At 43.3% G+C, this 20216-nt stretch overlaps 3 protein-coding genes across 3 annotated transcripts; 2 read left to right on the top strand and 1 right to left on the bottom strand.

Annotated features, from left to right (window-relative positions):
* The first annotated feature begins 169 nt into the window (after positions 1 to 169).
* On the top strand, positions 170 to 2155 carry LOC106718946. Its single transcript, XM_014513150.2, has 3 exons — positions 170 to 438; positions 634 to 908; positions 995 to 2155. The coding sequence occupies exons 1-3, from the start codon at positions 375 to 377 to the stop codon at positions 1883 to 1885; spliced, it is 1230 nt and encodes a 409-aa protein (XP_014368636.2). The 5' UTR covers positions 170 to 374; the 3' UTR covers positions 1886 to 2155.
* Positions 2156 to 2170: 15 nt separating this feature from the next.
* Positions 2171 to 4929, bottom strand: LOC106718947 (proteasome subunit alpha type-6). The gene is made up of 6 exons (XM_014513152.2): positions 4683 to 4929; positions 4023 to 4199; positions 3468 to 3623; positions 3147 to 3283; positions 2500 to 2636; positions 2171 to 2285 (listed from the first exon to the last, which is right to left on the bottom strand). Exons 1-6 carry the CDS (start codon positions 4756 to 4758, stop codon positions 2228 to 2230), a joined length of 741 nt encoding a protein of 246 aa, XP_014368638.1. The 5' UTR covers positions 4759 to 4929; the 3' UTR covers positions 2171 to 2227.
* A 578-nt stretch (positions 4930 to 5507) lies between these two features.
* On the top strand, positions 5508 to 19082 carry LOC106718948. Its single transcript, XM_014513154.2, has 4 exons — positions 5508 to 5852; positions 7107 to 7354; positions 18584 to 18680; positions 18841 to 19082. The coding sequence occupies exons 1-4, from the start codon at positions 5690 to 5692 to the stop codon at positions 19080 to 19082; spliced, it is 750 nt and encodes a 249-aa protein (XP_014368640.2). The 5' UTR covers positions 5508 to 5689.
* The last annotated feature ends 1134 nt before the right edge of the window (positions 19083 to 20216 follow it).

The following is a 20216-nucleotide window of genomic DNA, read 5'->3' as shown; positions in this document are numbered from 1 at the left end:
GCTGTCAAATTATAACAAGGAATCTGTAATGAACTAAAAGCAACTCTACTGATACGAGCATATTTTCCCTCCAGTCAGTGCAGGGATTCCTTGATCACAATGAATTATCTTTTACTGAATCAATGTATATAAATATGGAATTGTTAATATTTGCCGAACTTATCTTTAGTCAGCTTCTGTAAACGGTCTGGTAAATTCATTCAACACTTTTAGTTGATATCTAGGTTAGCTTCTAGTATAACATGTTAACCTTTCACCCGGTTTCCTTTGTTTGTGTGTGATAAAGAGACTGCTATTATTATTGTTTGTGTGTCGTGTTCGCGAGACGCGCTATCTCGGGTCGGAGGGCCGCAGTCAGCCGCGCACCGCCCGCCATGTCGCCGCCCCTGCTGCTGCTGCTGCTGCTGGCCTGCGCGAGCCCCGCACTCCTCACTGATTGTAAGATTTATTTTGTTGCGATAATCTATTTATTTTAATTTGTATATAATGTCCATGTGTAATATTTCTATAACTCTTTACAGTATTAATATAAACAATACCAAGTTAATAAACCATTTGATATTGCTCGATGTCGACCCCCGTTTGTTTATTGTCGAGGTGAGAATAAGTTGTAATTTTGTAACGAACGTGCAGCGGAGTGCGTCATCGAGCTGACGTGCTCGGAGTGCGTGCCCGAGCACATGCCGCTGGTGACGTCACACCGCGCGGTCGCCGGCGTCCTGCGCATGCCCGCCGGCGACGAGCTGCGCCTCGCTTGTCCCCGCGGCCGCTTCCTGACCTACCCGCACCACGCCGCCCTCGCCGTCCTCTGCGAGGCGGGCCGGCTGCGCGTGCGGCACGACGGCGTGTTGCGCCACCTTCTGCATCTCGGCTGCCAGGACGACGTGTTCGAGGACGTGCCGCACCAGGTGCCCCGCCCCGCAACGCGTACGACTAACGATACGACCACCTTTTAATCCACGTAAACACTTATACGTGTGCTGTACGTTCGAAGGTGGAGTTCTGCGCGCCGCCGCTGCAGGGACGGGCGTACCGGGTGCAGGAGGCTCACGGCGCGCGGCACCTCGCCACGCTCTGCTTCGACCAGGACCGCGGCGTGGCGAGCTACGCGCGCGCCGGCAACGCGCCCGACGGAGCGCTGCCGCTGCCCCCGCACGAGGAGAGCTCCGCGCCGCGCTCGCTGCTCGCCAACTTCAACCAGATGTTCGACTCGGCCACGAGGCGCGCCGCCGACCGCCTCTACTCCGACGACGACCGCCTCCACCGCCGCCTGCGCGAGATTCTCAAGCACGACCGCTTCTCGTTCGCGGAGCAGACGCTCACCTCGGTCTCGCTGCTCGCCCCGGCCTACTTCGACGACCAGAACGTGCGCGTCGCCGACTTCGCGTCCAACAGGGTGGCGGCGTGGCGCAGCGTCGCCGCCGGCAACCTGCGGCACCTGCAGCGCGACGTGGCCCGGCTGCTGGTCGCGGCGCGCCCGCACCGGCACCTCGAGGTGTACGCGGGCACTCACGGCGTGCTGGCGCTGCGCACGGGCGGCGACAGGACGGAGGTGTTCCTGGAGGCCGAGCGGTTCCCGGTGCCGCGGTACGTGTGGACGGTGGTGCAGGAGGCGGGGTCGCGGCGCGCGGTGGCGGTGGTGGTGCTGAACGACCCGTTCGTGTCGGTGAGCGAGGTGCGCGAGGCGGTGTTCTGCGAGAGCTTGTGCGGGCGCGTGTCGTGGCTGCAGGAGCTGCGCCGACACCGACACTACGAGAGCGCGGTGTACGGGCTGACGTTCTGCTGCGCGGTGCACGAGGCCGCACGCCGCATGCCGGAGGTGCCGGCGGGGGCGCTGGCGGCGGTGCCCGCCGGGGACGCCGGCCTGCTCACAGACCTCCTCTAGCCGATCCGACCTTACCTTCCAACGACGTTCTCGACTCGGAGAATTAATATTTATCTATGTACTACTGCATGTTTGCACTTTGTGTTTTTCTACAGTTTGTGACACTCACTACATGTATTGTAAGAATGATCAATTTGGCGTCGACATTGGTTGAATTTTCTTGTGTACTGTATTTAAAAGTTAAATATAAACTTTTAAATTCCCTCAACGACGTAATACAATTATGAAGCAACAGATACTATTTTTTGTTATAATCTAATAAAACCATTAAAAAGTCTTGTTTGTATTATTTATTACAAATTATTAATATATATTATAAACAATAAACGATCCCAGCCGTCTTCAGTCCTTCTCTGCGATGGCGGTCAGATGTTTGTCGATCTCCGCCTCCGTCAGCACACTGCCGACAAATTTAATGCATCAACACATCTTGATATACATACATACTGCATTGTTTTATCTGCACAAATATTGTCGTCGAAAGTTCGCTCCACAGAACACTGCCGACTTGTATATGTAGTTATATATAGGACAGTAGCGGAGACAACATCTCACTTAAACATGGGAAACAATTAGCGTGTGTTGTGTATGTGGTGTGTGGTGGCAGTGCTCACCGGAATCGCGGATCTTCCTTGGTGACGAGGCCGATCTCGATGTCCGCGGCCTTGAAGTCGACGGCGAGCACCTGCGCCAGGCAGGCCACGGCCAGCTGCACCGCCTCCTCCGTGCCCAGCGCCGCCCGCTTCTTCAACTGCGCACACGCACCCCCCACCCCGACACAGTCACCTCATGTCCTGTCCGTACTCTCAGCACACAATATCACAACCTCGTGGGCGAGGGTACGGACAGTCGGTCACTTGCTCATAGTTTCGAGTTCCACCATTCCAATATTTATGTGGAATAGTTAAAAATAGTAAATTAAAAAAAATCTGCTATTTTTAGCCGACTTTAAAAAGAAGGAGGTTATCAATTCAACTGTTTTTTTTATATAAAAAATACAGTAACTGTTGCGTATGCTCTTGCACTGTGCGTGTTTAGAAAGTGGCCGTCAATTTGACTGCATCATGAAGTAACAGTCTACAGAAATCAAGGAATTCTTTCCAAAACTTGAAATAGGTAGCAGTGGCGAAGTGGATGGGATTCAAACCCACACACTATTTTTGAATAGAAGCAAAATTATAAATACATAATCAAGAAGCAAAATATATATATAATTATAAATTGGTATGAGGTGTGGAGGTACGTGTGCAGTATGTCATACCTTCTTCTCGAGATATGCGTTGGCGTCGGTGGCCTTGGCGCCGGCCGCCACCGCCTTGTAGGAGCAGTAGTATCCGGAGGGGTCCGTCTTGTACACCGCCGGCCCCGTCTCCGGGTCGTACGCGATCAGCATCATGCCTGGCGCACAAACACATCCCACACCGTTCTCATTACCGTTAAATTTCTCACTAAAATCAATTCAAAACTCTTTTACTATAAAAGGAATAAAATCATTTTAGCAAATGATGTTCCACTTCTTTGTTTTGTCCATAATATTATGTAGTGTGATAAGAGTCGGGGTAAGATAGCTAAATGTACTGACTGCACCCGAGGGGTCGCATCTCCGCGTTCTGTGTGTACACCTGCGAGATGTCGGCGATGCGGCGACACAGCACGTGTGCGGGCACCTCGCACCCGTACTTGTACTGCCAGTTGGCCGCCTCGTAGCGCGCGCGAGCCACCTGCGACTTGCTGTCCGCTGTCCCATGCGGATACAACACATGTTATATACTGATATTTAACCACAACATTACAACAAACCAGTAAACCATAGTCCGGTTCTCTCCTGTTTAATAGTTTTAACCTTTATCCATTATTTCATTTGTAGTTAGAATTCTGAATATACATCCTCATCCTGATAGTTTGAACTAATTTCAAAGAAATAATCAAAAATTCATTTTTATAAACTTTTCTAGCTTTGATTTTTCTTGTTGAGATTTCTTCATTAACAAATATTTTTCTTAAAAAATAAATTAATTCAAAATAAAATGAATACTATTCATTAGATAATATATTTTAAAATTCTAAGTCTATTGTGACATGTCAATAAAACATTTGCAATATAAATTTAATTAATCCAACGAAAGCATTAGTGTACCTATCATGCCGGTCATGACGCAGCCAATGTGTTCGGTGATAGGGAACAGGTGTGTTACGGAGGCAGGGTCGAGCAGGCGGTCGGGTACCTTCCGCTGTGCTGCCACCACGGCTGCCGTAGCGCCGCGCAGCGCAACAGACGTCAGTCCGCCCTGATTGATCGCCTTTAGTGCATATTCTGCAAACCAATTCCCTTTCATTACAATCTTACAGTAAATAGAGCAAAATTGACAGCCTGACACTTGAATAACATTCAGTTTCCATGCAAACATTGTATGTTCCATGCAATTTTTTTTAAATATTAAATTTTTGATTCGATTTCGTAACAAACAGATTATACAAGGGTTTTCAAAAGTGCCCTGAAGTGCTTTGGGAAAAGAGTCTCCCGTCATTCTTGCCTCGTCGTGTGCACTGCAGCGCACCCAGATGCTAAATAATTGTGTCTGCAGTTGAGTCTTAAGGGTGTAAAAAGCTCCGTCCTAACCAAGAATCTGATACATATCATGATAAATACAGATTGATACATCAGCAATTTTTATATTTATATATTTAGTTTTAAAACACGCATCACTAGTAACAGAATAAAGTTTGATTCGTTGTATGGTTTGCATTAACTTTTGATCACTTAACAATACAAACAGTTTTTTATTTTTTAACTTACCGACTTGATAAAGTCTGCCTTCAGGGGAAAAAATTGTTATATGCCTATCAAAGCCAGCACTACTTTCACGAGCCATTCTTATATCACTTTTAAGCTATAAGCTATTGAAATAGAGAAACAAAATCTTGAATTCAATAAAATGCAACTCAACCATACAACAATTTTTGACAGAAGGTAGAGAATAGAGATTTAATTCGGCGCTCGGCTTGCCGGTTTTGCTTGTCATTCGTTGCGTTTCAATTTTTGATTCTCATCATATCCTTGTGAATTGTGAATCAAAGATTAAAAAATGTAAAGCTTTGCGTGGCAGCACTGCACCCTCTCTTCAGTTTAAAGTTTATCGCGAAAAATATTGAATTCGAAAATTTCGAAGAACTCAGAAAATTTTGATTTATTAGATATGATATAAAAATTATAACAGAATTGGATTCAGGGCAATAAAATCTCCATAATTATCAAAGTATTTCTTAAAGGATGTTTTGTAGCAAACCAGTGTCATTTATTAATACACATTCTTAAACTTGGGATCAGAATCTTTGTTCTACTGGAACTTTTTCCACAAAACTATATAAAATAAACGGCAGGATTGAAAAATAATTCGAAATTTACATGTTACATTGTTCAACTCTATTCGAGTTTCCAAAGTGGTAAAATCATTTACGTACAAAATACCACAATTTAACCTGTCCATTTAGTAGAGGTCTAGTCATAGTGTTTTGCACAGATTTAGTTTACTCTATATTCATTCGTTATAATCTGTTTTTTTACTCCGGTCTCTGGTTTTTAAATTACTGTCAAATTGTCAGTTGCCATTTGTCAGATCAGTGTCAGTCAGTCGGACGTGTGATGTAGGGGGAGGTTGTGTGTTTTACTATTTTCGTTCATTTCGATTTATTTCCATATTCCTACATTTACATCAATTACTTATGAAAGCAGAATCACTCGTTTAGGGTTTGGTTAATATTTGTAAATTATTGTTTTCTAGTTAGGCAGTTTTAGCTCAATTTATGACAACAATGACAGAGACCGTTACAAATACAAACGAGAGGAAGTCTCTTTTTTCTTCTTTCCTAGAAGTTTTGGAGGCAAAAGATACTCAAATACAGTTAGAAAGACAGCTAGAGGAGGAAAAATATCAGAGACGAACTCAGAGAATATATGATTTTCATGGTATGTTTTTATACAGTATATTATTTGAAAATTCGATTAGACCTTTAATTCTTTTTTGTCTCGTCTTTAACAAAAAGTTTAAACTGACCACTAAGTCTTATAAATTTAAAACTTAATCAGCGCAGAATTTAAAAAAAGACAATTAGTAGCTTATGAATTCTTCCAGACTATGTTCTACTTCTGTCCTGTCTAGAGATACCTTCTAACAAACCTCCAAATTCTTAAATTTATAATAGGTGAAATAACATTAATTTTAAATTTGAGTAAAATACTAATTTGTGTAGATTTTGTGTATTTCAATAGTTGACCAACCCCAGAGGTGGTTCTGTTCCTCGGTAGTAGCAGGGACAGTGTCAACCGTGGCTTTTTAGTTTTGCTTTTTAAGATCATAGAATTAAATATATGATATTAAATGTGTGTAGGTGCAGGCTTGGCTTAAGTTATTTAGCTTTCATACAAATTATTTAAATTTTGTCACTCATTTTTGGAGAGGAGAGTATTGGTGGCACAGTTCTTAAACACTTGATAGAACATGACCAAAATCTACATATCCAGGTTGGTCAGCCTCAGCCGTAGGTATTTTATGCAAACATTCATATGTTCCCATTTGTACTTTATTAGACTGTTACCTGGATCATTTTACAAATGACTTATTATGATTGTCAAACTTATTTCTTTCACCGCCCCCTTTGAAAATCAATTATATTTCAGAGCCCCCTAGTTTTTATTCAGCCCTAAAACTTAAAAACAACAATTTCATTACTTTAATTAATTTCAATGCCCCCCATTTTTTGGCCCTCTCCTAGGTTTCAAACGTCCGCAAGGGGGCGTTATCGCCCACTTTGGGAAACACTGAGCTAAAGAATAGTTGTTATAAATAAGCACATGTTACCATCCATATAGAAATGTTTTTTATTGTGTTTTCAATCACTAATAATTTTTGGCCCATTTATAGTAACAAAGTTAACCTAATTGAGCACAATGTCGATCAGATGTAAAGTGACCACTGGCCACCATCAACACCTGCAACACTTTGTTTTTATATGAGTTAAGTATTAAAATGTAGTCTTTGTGCAACTAATAGCAGGTTAAAGATGTGAAGTGTTGGGAGAGACTTGTACAATGTATGGTGGGACCATTGTCAAGTGAACCTTTATTTATAACAAAATACAATTAATACATTATGATTAATGAATTAAATGACTCTGGTGAGCGATGAGGCGGAGGATGTATCACATACGTGCGTGTGCGCAGAGCGGCAGCGGCGCGAGGCGGTGGAGCTGCAGCGCTGCCTGCAGTACGTTTCGCAGCACGCGCACGTGCTGGAGTCCGTACTGCGGGGCGCGGGCGCGGGCGAGGGCGTGCCGCTGGCCGCCGCGTTGCTGCGTCAGGCGGCCGCGCTGCAGCGCAGCATGGCGCAGTGCGTCGCCAACGCGGCGCGCATCCGCCAGCTCCTCACTGCCGCACACCGCCCCCAGATGGACACCATGCTCGCCAAAATGGTGAGTCTCTCTGCACTGTTCTGTACGATCCGACAATGTAGAGTCCGACAGGTACGGATCCAAGAGGCTACGGCGATTCCGGCTCGTCGTTGTAATTACGAAAAGCCGCCGTTGACGTTCGAAAAGATTTTGATCTTTAAGTAATTAGAAATGGCTATTGTCTATACTGAACGCTCATCTGACAGAAGACTCGAAGACTTGTTAGATGTTTGTTTCTGTGAAATTTACTAAGTCCACATTATTTAGGGCCACCTCGCTCGACACGCGTGCGTGTACGCAACGCTGCCCGCGTATCTATTTCGCTTAAATTTGAAAATTAGATAATTTGCTGAAACATGTGAAATGTGTTAGATCGGAGCCTTTCTCTTTACAGTTGTCATGACTTTAGATACTATAGAATGATAACAATTTATTCATGGATTATAAAGAGGTAGATAGTCTAGGTGTCTTACATCTCAATTGCGCTAAATGTCGCCAGCCGACAGACAGCGACACAGCAGTTGGTGATTATCATTGGAGTGATAAACTACTTATTACACACTTAGATAACCCAGTTATTGCCAAAACTAACTCGCACAAAGAAAACATTGTATCGAACATGACTGACACTATTTATTAAGTTTATTATTTAAGACATTATTTATGATGACTTGTACACACATTTACTTATTAAATAAATAAATTACCCATTAAACAACCTCTCTCTATATAATGGTAAGCTGTAAGAGAACTCTTTTAGAGTTAAGCTTTCCAGTACAATACTTCATGTGTATGTACAAAGTTTAAATAAAAAAATAAAAAAATAAATAAACACAGACACTATATCTGAACGTGCGCACTGCGCTCAACAGGGATGCCGATGCCAAAACTGCTGCAAGGTGCTGTCGCTGCAAACCTTCAAGTTTCCAACGTTTTACGTCAACTCTCCAATTTACAGAGCGTTCAAAGTGTTTATTTTGGATCATTAGCGTCTGTTTTGTGACGAGAAACCGCACCAATCGCAGGTGCGCGTACGACGACGAGGCGGTCTCAGCATACACCTCGGATTGAAAACTATGCGTGGTGGCGCTAACGATGCTGAGCTCTTATGTAACCTTTGCTAATGTTTCACACGGAAGCAGAACTGTTCGTTAAAACCAAGTAGATGTTTTACTTATTATTACTTTTTGTACCTACTCATAAATGCGAGTTTCACTGGTTGTAAAACATGTGTGAAATTAATAAAAGTAAGTTAGTGATAATGACGCCGTGCGCGCGGCAGTTGAAGCAGCGGCTGTGGCGCACGGCGGCGGCGTGTCGCGCACCTCACACCTTCACGTATCATTACACAACATATCGCTGATAATCGCACTCTCAATTTGTTCAACAACCCGTGAAGAATGTATCCATAGAAATAGTTTCATTTATTTTAAAGTTTTTCAATATCGCTTTCGTTACTTTCTTAATGTGGGTGTCAAAGTAAACCACATCAATAGTTGGTATTGTTAATGTTATTCTCACGTATAACCGACCGATGAAAACAACAAACAACTCGTCACTTGCCAGCACCTCACATGACACTCACCTATGTACTACATAGATCAGCGCCATTTACTCATCAATGTTAATAAACGCTATGTAAATGAAAATAAATTTTCGTGTTTGTCAGATTTATGATGGGTTGGAACATAAAACGCATTGATATTAATTTAATTAATATCTGTGTAAATCCCAGGAAGACGACAAAAAAAATCCTTTCCCCATCGCGTCGTGGGTGTCGTTTAAACTAGTTAAACGGAGCCTCGGGATGGGACGACAACTATTCTACTAATTTACACCTACGCGAATTGAGGACGAAAAAACAATGTGACCCACGGCGTGTCGCCTGCCTACAGAACTAAAACCATAGAGCGTAGCCTCGGTCGGGTACGCTTTCTAACCGGGTTAGGACAACGTTTTCCCTGTGCGGCGCCACACCACGCCCGATGGTACTCACGTAGACAAGCACACTTTCATCTCAATCAAAAGTTGTATGCAATGTATTATAGTTATCGGTATTAGATGTGGTTTATCCTCTAAGATGTCGATTGTGGCACCACTCGATTGCGTTTAGTGATCATGCAGAAGTAAATACCTTTTTCCAACTTGTGTAGCAATGGGAACGGAGCGTTAGTTCCCATTTAAAATACATCTGAGAGCAGACTGAATTTCGTCCCGTCTCTCTGTTAAAACAATGCATTCAGGTTGAGACATCGTCACCTCGATATACCCGAACCGAAGCGATTTTTAATGGTTTTGACCCCGACACCCGTTGCCTGGTATCCTGGTCCTTAGAGCCGCCGCTCGCCGCATCATTATAATTAGCAATTGACATCATTCGCCTCCGACTCACCATTAGCGGCGATTGTTATTATTGCTCGAGTGATTAAGATGTTTTCTTGCGAACGCATCAAAGTAGCTTCAAGTTAAAAATGAGTCCAATTTTATCGGATACCTTAGTCGTTTGCCGTTTTCTTGTTGTCCGTTATTTAGAGCACAGCGGCGGGTACCATTCCCGGCGTGTTCACATTTTCGAAAGTCTACCGACCTATCAGGTTACTGTAGCCTATCATTTTTTGTGGCAGCGCCTGTCATTTACATTCTATAGTTTCGCTATCCGATGATACGCGTGTTGTTTTATACTTGAAGTCATCTTTTAACTTAATTTTTTAACAATTTACAAGCACAGCTTTATAAAGTTTTTAAAACTACTCGTTACTACACAATTACGGCTAACAACCCGCCCTCAGTAAACGGTGTTGGATTGTCTGGCCTTTTCTTTTCCATTGTGTCCGTGTTAACGTATCGCAAAAACGGTATGTCAATAGTATTTGAAACCGTATGTTGATCGAATTGTTTCAATTTTCGCTTGTGAGAAATAGTCGACTATTTTCCTTATATTTCGTCTATTGGTGTTTTTTATTTCCCCCATTGTGAATGAAAACAACTTTTTGCTACTTGGGCTGAGCGGCTCGGTGCGGCGTGAGGCGGCGGCGTGATAAAAAAAATAATTTGATATGCGGCACATCTTCGTCCTATACTACGTCCAAACGAGGACGAATCCTAACAGCGGTGGAAACGTGAGGTCCACATGTTGCACGCCCCGCAGTGAAAACACTTGTGAGCGCCGCCACGCCGCCGCGCCGCGTGGCAACACGGGACTCCACGCGGTCACCCGCGCTGCGCTGCTAACGAGATACGCTTTATTCGTGGGATGTATACAACACACTAGCGTTATTAATAAAGTTGCGGCGAAGCATTTTCATTTTCCATATTTTTATACTTGTTGCAAGTTGGCGAGGGTTTTCCGGGTCAAGTCGGGGTTGTCACTCAGTTGTTCATTCATTAATTTTCGACAGCTTTTTACTTCTGTGCTAGTTACATTTAATAAGCATCGGGTACGTCCTAAAAACATAAGTAATTAACACTTATTGTACATTGGTTGTTTTTTAATTAATGAGTAGCCTCGTAGACACGACACGACAGTGCAGTCCAAATTTTGATCGCGTGCGAGAATACACTGATGTGATCTGTTTCAGCTTCAAGAACTTACCATATGCTATAGTATTTTATTCTCAAATACGACGACTTGATATCGTTTATGATTTCAAGTTTAAACATTGATTGGTATTTATTTTGGTATAGGTACAAATAGTATATTTTATTAATTAGTACGTGATGACTCACCCGCCCGAGGAGGCACAAATGACTTGGCTAATTATCAGTACTGACAAGGATTCAGTGCGATTCCTTCCGGGCGGCTGGCGCGAAGCCCCGCGAGCGCGCCAGTCCAACAACCCCGTCCCGTCCCCGCCCTGCGCCTCGCATCCCCGCGGACCCATCTAATGCAAAGCCGACTGACCACTTCCTTGCATGTACTACCTTTTACATAGCTAGACCTAGTTGTGACTTACGACTTGGGTTCAAATCTATGTAAGGAATAAAGTGATTGACACAGTAGCATAGCTACACAATTAATGTGTGTTTGACCAAGATCTACTCTAACTGTAATACATTAAATTCTCACAGCTTTTATAAGAAAATCTTTTGAACCCTATAGATTACAATAATGAACTGGAAATCAAGAGGATAGGTATCGCTACATGTTTATATTTTTTTCGTAAAGATGATTCATAGTGCTCGAGCTCAGAATTAACACCCACCAACATTAACAAGTGCGTCACGCCGCTCCTGCGCCAAACTCGCCGCGCTGGACTGTTTGATCAGCGCTGACCAACTTTATACTTCCTCAAGTTTTAAGTAGCACTATATTTTCATGTTAAGTATGTAAGCAACAACAACGGCAAAGCAAACTATAGCAAAAAAGTTATAGGTGCTGTAGCTGTCCCTGCTGACTGCTGCTCTGACTGCGGGGGATCATAAGGTGTGAAATTCCTAAGCTTACGTTACTTGCAACTGCAATTAATTACGTGGCCTTTATTAGGCGTTCTGGTGCCGTAGTCGGGCGGTTGAGTGTTTCTCTCCGAACATGTCGCTCGTTTTATTCACTGCCCGCCTAACCAAAAGCATCACACCGGCCGTCACCTTGTTGCCCTCGCTCGGAGGGCGCGGGGAGGTCCCGATCCGGTTACAACGCAGTTACTCCCGAGCTTTCTCTCCGACTTTTACATACTACTGAAATGATCACACTGCAGTCTATTGTTTGCGAGAAATGCAATCCATTTTACGCTAAACGTATAATGAAGTTTAAGTTGTGCACGCTAAGTGCGGCTATTATTCAAATTTAAATAGAAATTTACGGACGGAACAATGGTACTCTGTGTGATTACCTTTACAAAGAAGCTTGTAGTTATCAAAATTGAAACCCACTAGACAAATAACAGATCTAGATTAAAATGTTAGTCAATTGAAAGCAAATGATCAAATAAACAAAATGGAGAAAAGAAATGATTCTCAACGATTTGTCACATAAAATTTAAATAATCTCATCGATCTTATGAGGTTGCAAAGGACATCATTTTAATCGTCTGCTAATTGTTATGAAGGGAGGTATCGGTGGCGAGCGGTGGCGAGTGATGCGCGAGGTGCGCGGCCGTCGACCCCGCTGTGACGACTCATTACCGGCGCTACGGATTGCTGACACCATTTTTTGTGATCGCCCACACTGACCTCGTACAGAGCCATTACACTAATAGCGCAATCCTTTGAACTAGCATCATTACACTTTCATGACCGAATCACTAAGTGCTGCGAATTTGAGCGATTGTAAAGCCACCTTAATTAGCTCTTGCTTGTACTTGCGATCTTTGTAAATACTTTTAGGACACGTAAGATGGAAATGAGCTTTAGAGGTTTTTAACTCGCCAATTTAGAGAACTCGCTCCTCGAAGGCTAGTTTGATCCTGTAGAGCTGAAGTATATGAGGTCTTTTCATCTGTCGCGCACGAGCTCTGAAAACATTGTAACATTTTAAATTTGATCATGCGTCCTTCGTATCAATATTTATCCTAAAACATGAGTCAGGCCTCTTTGTTCGTGTCCTTATTCCGACACACATCTGCTTTAATTAAATATTTTGAAATGAACATGTTAATTGTAAGGAGTAATACAATGCGTAAAAAAGTTGGTTAACTCCCACGGCCTGGCGGCGGCGCTGCACTACCGCGACTCTGATGCGCGCTTGCTTGTTAATTATAATACAACTAGTGGTCGCCCGCGACTTCGTCAGTGTAGAATAAAAGAAAAGAAAAAGTGTCCTGTAATAGTCCCGCATTAGATATCTTTCCGCTAGAGTCCCGTTTAGAGTCCCGAAAATTAGCCCAACCATTTCGGAGATTACCCGGAACAAACACGGCTTGCGGACAGACAGACAATTATTTCATTTTTTTTTATGTATTTGAACTCCTATAGAAATCTGGATTAGGAGGGGCATTGTTTTGTTTTGATTAGACCTAGATCTGTCCTGCTGGTCCAGTTACATGTTGCACACACTTTTGTTTGAGTCAAGCCGCCGCCTGCCGCCTGCCGCCGCTGTGGCGGAATATAAATGCTGCCACAGTCAGGAGGCGAACTGCTGAGCATCAAAAGCCCGGGCCTGAGGTTAACGGATCCGCGTTCGCACACATAGAGATGACAATAATATTATAGTCACGAGCCGTTTTTGTTTGTGTCGCGTCGTTTATTCGCAGACAATGGACCGATTGTATCAGTTCCTTGTCTCTGCTGAGACGACCGCGAATAACAAATGCATCCCTCGAGCGGTGCTAATTATGTCAACTTGGATTCAAATTTTAAGTTTGCTTTTATAGCTGACATTTAACTCGAAAATTATTTTATTTAATACTTAATTTTTCTTTTTGTAAATTGAGTTTACATTAAATATATTTACTACGTTTGTGCGACCTCGATGTTCTGGGTTCCGCAGACTGTGCAGCATCAAATGGTAGTGGGGGTAGGCAATCGCAACCAGGCCCGATCGCTAGCCGCAGGCTGACGCAGCCGCGCTTACTTCCACATTGTTCATATCGTTTTTTACTCTCCCCACGAACATTACAAGGAGTAAAAGATATTGTATGTTTATGCAGGTTCGGCTTACAATATTCGTGTTATTTATACGTGTTATTGGCCAGTGGCGGCGACGGTGATTGCGAGGTCGATCAGACCGGTCGTGCAATTGAGCGCCCAATTACACATGACCGTGTTAATTTGCTCGGCCGCCACGACCGACACGACCCGACCCGTGCCACTGAAACATACGGATACTCCAGCAGCGCATCAAAATATAATAAAAATACTTTCTTGTATTTAGGCCTCTATTTGACAAATACTCTTCTTTATCCACTGTAAGGTGTTATCACTACCGGCGCATCACCGTTGATGTACGAGTATGTCATGTTGATATTTGAACCTATAGTAAGAGCCAGTTTGGTGAGTTCGGTAGCAGGTCATAGACTGAAGGTCGCGGAATTTTCCTTAGTCCCTAATCTATACATTGACATTTTTGTACATACCTACCATCCATGCAAAGTCTTTTCTTGTTTATCATTATTATTTTTAGATCAAAAAATTATAACTACGGGTTCGTCCAATAATCACGTGATATTTTTAACAACCGTTAAACCCTGACAGGCAGACAGACAAAAAACATGGTTTAAAAGTTAAAAAAAAATCCACTTTTCCTTCCCACCCTTTTTATGATGAAAGGATGGGAAGGGAAAATGGATTTAATTAAGGAAGTAAAAACATACTTTTTCAGTGCGTTTCCCCTTCTGGCTATTAAAAGTAGGCAACGCATTTGCATTTGCGGATGTCTATGGGCAGCGGTCGCTTATTTGTTAGTCACCTTATAAAAAAAGAGTGTACTTTTAATGTTTCTTTCAGGACTGTAATGCGTTCTACTGCAAAATTATGATAGCACATATAGATTGGAGGATACGTTACCCATAGAAGTATTTTTGACATAAGCTACTATCGAGAAGAAAACAATCCCCAGTTTGATTTTCAATGATCATATTATATGTGACGTTTACATTTTGAATACGATAAGGGCTACGGAAGATAATGTACATAACATATTATGTTATTCATGTAATTATTTTAAATATATGGATGTGAGTGATGTTTGTTGGTGTGTATTCAACATGTGGCTACAGGTCGGTGTTGTTCGTGTGACGTAAATAAAGCTCGTATGCTACGACTGCGCCGCCGAAGGGTGCTTGAACTAAGCCAAATAAAATGATTTGTGCTACCGCCCGCCGCCGCCCGCGCTCTCCGCCGCCGGCACGCACCTCTCCCGCGGCTTGATTCTGTATATAGTTTAAATAAAACGTTCCAAGTTTTTTTACTTAATATTTCTTCGACAATGAAATTTCGAATCTCAAACCATCCATGTAAATTGTTTAAACTGACAAATACCGTTAGGAAAAGCCGGAACTTTTAAGAACAAGTAAAATTTGAAGCGCTTCCTATTTTTTAACAGTCTACAAAGTTGACGCGACCAAAATGGAATCTCATAACACTTTTACATGTAAGGAGCATTCGAATGTTCAATTTATAGCAGAAATGACTGTGACTTTATGTCCGCGGTACAAGTTCTAGCCATTTACAAAATAACACCTCAAAATTGAGGATAAATTTAATTATGGTCTAGTAATATAGTGAAGTCTATCGAAGATGCGATTTTTCTTAAGCCAGCACTTGGACAGATTAATCTTTGAGTAGTGAGGCGCGCTCCGACCAGACTCTCAAGCTCGAGCCTCAACACTCGAGTGTGGGTTGCTGAAGACGAGCGTAGTAATCTCACACTTGAAGCAGACGGAAAGTGAGCACCGGCGCGCCGGCGCCGCCACGCCTTAACTAATTCATTTCAACATGAATTTGTAATCATTTAATTATCCAGTAAAAATTTTTTAATACTTTGTCTTCGAGCGTTTTAAAGTGTGTAAAATCTACCCACAGCTAGCCAACGTGGTTGACTTGGCCTAGTCACCCCCAACTTAGGGTAGGCTCCGAGGCCTTTAGTGGACGTATAGTGATCTAATGATGAAACGGCTTCAACACTTGCAGCAATAGCATTTCTTGTTACATGATATCTATACTTATTTGAGTTATTATAAAACCTATACGACCGCCTCACATTTGCAGGAACGAGCGCATCAACGATAAAATTCGAACAGGGCGTTGAGGACATGCGATGCGTTGTTACTAATAGTCGGACGCCTTCTGCCAGTGCCAGTAAAAGCGTAACGAAGCGTGGAAGTGGCGTGCGCGCGTCTATGCTATCTCGTGCGCATTTACATATAAGCGAAATTTAGCTTTCTAACGTGCATTGTTCGCGTTAATCGTAGAGAAAGCGCAGGACGGCGCGCCGGTCACAGGGCTGCTCGCGCCCACACCGCACCCGCACACACAAACCACAAACGGCTACAAAAACTATTATGTTGCCTAGATATAGTCTGACCAGGAAAATATAAATAAAACCCAATATACATTTATTTTTCAAATATTTGAAAAAATTGTAAGTCAAATTCATTTATTACATTTACAAAACTTATACAATTTTCACAAATTGACTTGGATTTGGAAATTGAATTGGCTTCTCAATACATGATTTAAAAATTAAAACCAGTATTTCAAAAATATTCAGTGATAAATGATAAAATTGTTGCTCGGGTTAACACCTCGCTAATATTGTGGCAGGCGGTTTTTTCCTTTTTAATTAAATTGAGACAGTTATTACATTAAAAAGAAAAAAAACTTTTAGATATAATCCGTAATCTGGCAGCCACCTGTTACATGTAGCGCCTGTACTCGCGATTGGTGTAATTAACTGATAACCGTAAAAGACAATTGGAACTAGTTAATTGTCTGATAACGGTTATCAGTTAAAGGTTTGCGAGCCAACGCCCTCATGTGCTGCCGGGTACGGGTTGCGGGGAGATGGTGGCCAACGGGCGACGGCGCTACGCACGGTCAGCGGCCGGCCGTGGCCATCAAAACTATATTTGTATAAGAGCGGAACAGCGTGGCTCGCGCCCGTGACGTGACGCCCGGCCGCCCGGCCCACGTCTGCTGACAGTGAAGTTCGAGGGCACGGGAGGAAACGAGAGCGTGCGCAACACCCCCCGCACGCATCTCTGTCCTACTGACCTCGCGCCCGTCGGAAGATGCGATATACCCTCTTGAATAAGGCATAGTGCTTATCGGATACATGCCATATGTACATATTTATGTACGCTCAATTGATATATTGACCCTGCAGCTTTGAATTAATATATCGACGCTGGAAAGCGTAAACGCTGTAACCCCGAAAGTATGAACTTTACAGGAGAGCCAAAAAATCATAACTCGTGAGCTGTACGCCTACAAGCATGCGGTATTTAGCAATTTTGTGTAGTTTGTGCTAACCTATAATAAAATCATTATCGTTTGATAATGGTTGAAATTATTAACGTGTGAAAAACATATTCGCGATTTCAAGGGTTACAGCGTTTATGCTTTCCAGCGTCGATATGTACTATTGTATTTTTACATAAAATGATTCAACATACATACATTGGTGTTAAATAAACGATGTGGAGCGAGTGTGGTTTTCGACTTGACATCGGTGCCGCAGCGGCCGCCCCTCGCGCCCCTCACCCTCCTGATCGGACACCTTGTATTTTCCCAAAGTAACTTGTATTATTGTTCCAAAGGGTGAAGTTAGACAATAAAGGTAAAATATTAAGGATCGGTCAACATTAGCAGGAGTTGGGCCTGATATTATTGGTCGTTGGATAATTTTAACAATGTTTTGTCATATAGTTTCGAATCAAGCATTGCTGCTGAATTAAGTTGCGAATGCGAGTTGTTCGCGGCGAGCGAGAGCTCATGCCCTGCCCGCTCTCCCCGCTCCCCGCACAACCCCGCGCCCGCTGCTATCGAGCTATTTATTTCGTTACTCTAATATTAAGTCATATTTATATTTGTTGCGTGTTCCTGCAATACATTTCGCGGGATATTTTTACAGCCGCCCCGAGGCGGGCCGAGGTCGCGGTCATCGTCGATAAATAGACACGTTTGATGCAGAAGTGAAGTCTACGTAATTGAGCTTCAGATGGCGTTGCCGGACGAGCCATGAACTGACATGACACCACGTCGCGACAGCGGAACCTAAAAGTTCGCTATCAATAACAAAAGGACTTAGTTTCTCCCAAAACGATCGGTTTAGTAAGTCTCTTCGACTCCATTGTAATGACACAATATCAATTATTTGTGCAATAATACAGAACATGTATTATATTATTTTATTTTTTATGTACTATACGTAAATACTGTGTATGACCGTGTGTATGGCCGTGTGTATGGCCGTGTGTATGGCCGTGTGTATGGTCGTTGGCGCATATAACAATTTTCCCAAAAATATAACGTGAACTAAAACATAAAAAGTAATATTTAGACAAATGTCTTTTTGTCCGCTGTCTGCTTTCAATTGCGGGAACGTTTCCTACTGTCTACTGTATTTTACATGTGCAAGTACAGTCGTCTTTGTTTGCAGTATTCCTATCACATGTAAAACAAACACTCATTCAAATATACTATGTATACTTTAATATCGTGTGCAATATTTACATTTAGATCATACAGAAAAAATAGAACGTTCTTCAAAAATTATGTCGCTTTGTTACTGTTTTTATGGCTTTATACTTAGATATTATAAACCATTGTGAAATGTTGAGTGTATGGTAAAGGTAAAGATGCAGAGTGTTACAGGAGGCGGAGCTGAGCGCTTGGACGGCGTTCCTGCAGCGCGCCATGGACGCCGCCTACAACTCCGAGGTGGTCGTCGACAATCTGCACAACCTGATCGGTAATGCGCCGCTCGAACTGCACACTTTCACATACATACATACTTTAGAACGATCGTCACTCATTTTCGTTCAAAATAATTTTTCTTCGCTTTCTTCTTACAATTCCCATTGAAAGCGTATTACATAACACAATGTTATGTATGTGTTTATTGTTTCCAGCGGAGCAGCGGCGCTGCGTGCGCGAGGTGGCTGCCAGCCACGTGTTGGCGGCGCTGTGCGAGCAGCCCGCCGCGCCCTCGCCCGCGCCCGCGCCCGCGCCCGCCGACGACTCGAGCACTTCGCACGCGGCGCGCACCCCGCGCACCCCGCGCACCCCGCGCACCCCGCGCACTCCGCGCACGCCCACCTCGCTGGAGCGGCGCGCGCCCTCCGCCGTCAGCACGCCCATCCAGCGCGACTAGCGGCGTCGCTGCCCGCTCTTCTGCCGGGCACTGTTCTCCTGACCGCGCAAACCATTGCCTCGGTCCCTACCTATGCTGTTATATCTCACATTGACGCGCTTCACAAACTGTTCATTACAATATTAATATAAGCTGCGGTGATGGAGTTTATCTCGAATATTTACTGCTTCAGTGAGCACATTTCGATATTGTATTTTTGTAAATGTTGTTGAAAAATTGTCCAGTCCCCGGGCGCCCTCCCCCTGCCTCCCCTGGCCGCCCTGGCCGCCCTCCCCCTGCCTCCCCTGTCCGCCCGGACTACAACGTCACTGCCTTATTGTATGTGTTCAACTTTTATATGTGTTTTGTATAAGTAGTGAGTGCGGTACATCGCCGCGACTCAACTCTGAGCGCACTCTCCTCATCATGTACGTATTGTTGGAGGTGAGCTGCGTTTGTTCGTTATTTACTTCTCGTGTCAGTATTACGATTCGCAATATGTATTTTACTCTATGATTTTTTTTATATTATAACTTAGCCATAGTTTGTAAATCTTAATATATAATTACAGACAAAAACCGTTTACAACGACGACGTCCAGGAGACTGACGATATTCATTCGAAATAACCGATATTTTATCGTTTTTAAGGCGCGCATACATTGCATTCAATAGTTTATAGTGTTGGTCGCCATCACGGATTTAAACCATGTCTTTATTTTTTTTTAACATTTATTACCGTCAGTTAGGAAGTATCTCCCATAAAGATGGCGGCGCGTCGCCCTCGCCCCGGTCAATCTGACTGCCTTCGATGTTAATTCTTACATCTCGCTGGGCAACTTCCTCACTAGCTCTACGTAATTGGTCGGCCGCTCCAGTACCTGGTCCCCCGACACTTGCTAGGAGATACCTTTATTACTTCATAAAGACAGGCCGTCTTTTGGGCTCGAAAGTAAATGGTAACCGGTCAGGTTAAAGAGTGCCCAAATTTGTCTTAAGGACCGCTTTTGGTGCTACGAATGTATCTGGTCTGTGACTTCCTCGAGCCGAGCAATGGTTGACCATTTATCTCGTCATGTATACTCTATTGATGAGTACGTTTAAACTTATATTTGGCGGACAACAGGATAAATATAAAATTTAATTATTATCAGCA

This window comes from Papilio machaon, chromosome 12 (genome assembly GCF_912999745.1).
Source record: "Papilio machaon chromosome 12, ilPapMach1.1, whole genome shotgun sequence".
NCBI lineage: Eukaryota > Metazoa > Arthropoda > Insecta > Lepidoptera > Papilionidae > Papilio > Papilio machaon.
The sequence above is the reverse complement of the archived record's forward strand: the minus strand, read 5'-3'. Positions and strand labels throughout refer to the sequence as shown.

Coding starts and splice junctions, on each gene's coding strand:
- LOC106718946 (XM_014513150.2), top strand. CDS start 375: ATGTCGCCGCCCCTGCTGCTGCTGCTGCTGCTGGCCTGCGCGAGCCCC. Junction 439..633: donor CCCCGCACTCCTCACTGATT/GTAAGATTTATT, acceptor ACGAACGTGCAG/CGGAGTGCGTCATCGAGCTG. Junction 909..994: donor TCGAGGACGTGCCGCACCAG/GTGCCCCGCCCC, acceptor GTACGTTCGAAG/GTGGAGTTCTGCGCGCCGCC.
- LOC106718947 (XM_014513152.2), bottom strand. CDS start 4,758: ATGGCTCGTGAAAGTAGTGCTGGCTTTGATAGGCATATAACAATTTTT. Junction 4,200..4,682: donor AGGCAGACTTTATCAAGTCG/GTAAGTTAAAAA, acceptor ATTGGTTTGCAG/AATATGCACTAAAGGCGATC. Junction 2,637..3,146: donor ACGCATATCTCGAGAAGAAG/GTATGACATACT, acceptor GCGTGTGCGCAG/TTGAAGAAGCGGGCGGCGCT.
- LOC106718948 (XM_014513154.2), top strand. CDS start 5,690: ATGACAACAATGACAGAGACCGTTACAAATACAAACGAGAGGAAGTCT. Junction 7,355..18,583: donor ACACCATGCTCGCCAAAATG/GTGAGTCTCTCT, acceptor AGAGTGTTACAG/GAGGCGGAGCTGAGCGCTTG. Junction 18,681..18,840: donor CAATCTGCACAACCTGATCG/GTAATGCGCCGC, acceptor TATTGTTTCCAG/CGGAGCAGCGGCGCTGCGTG.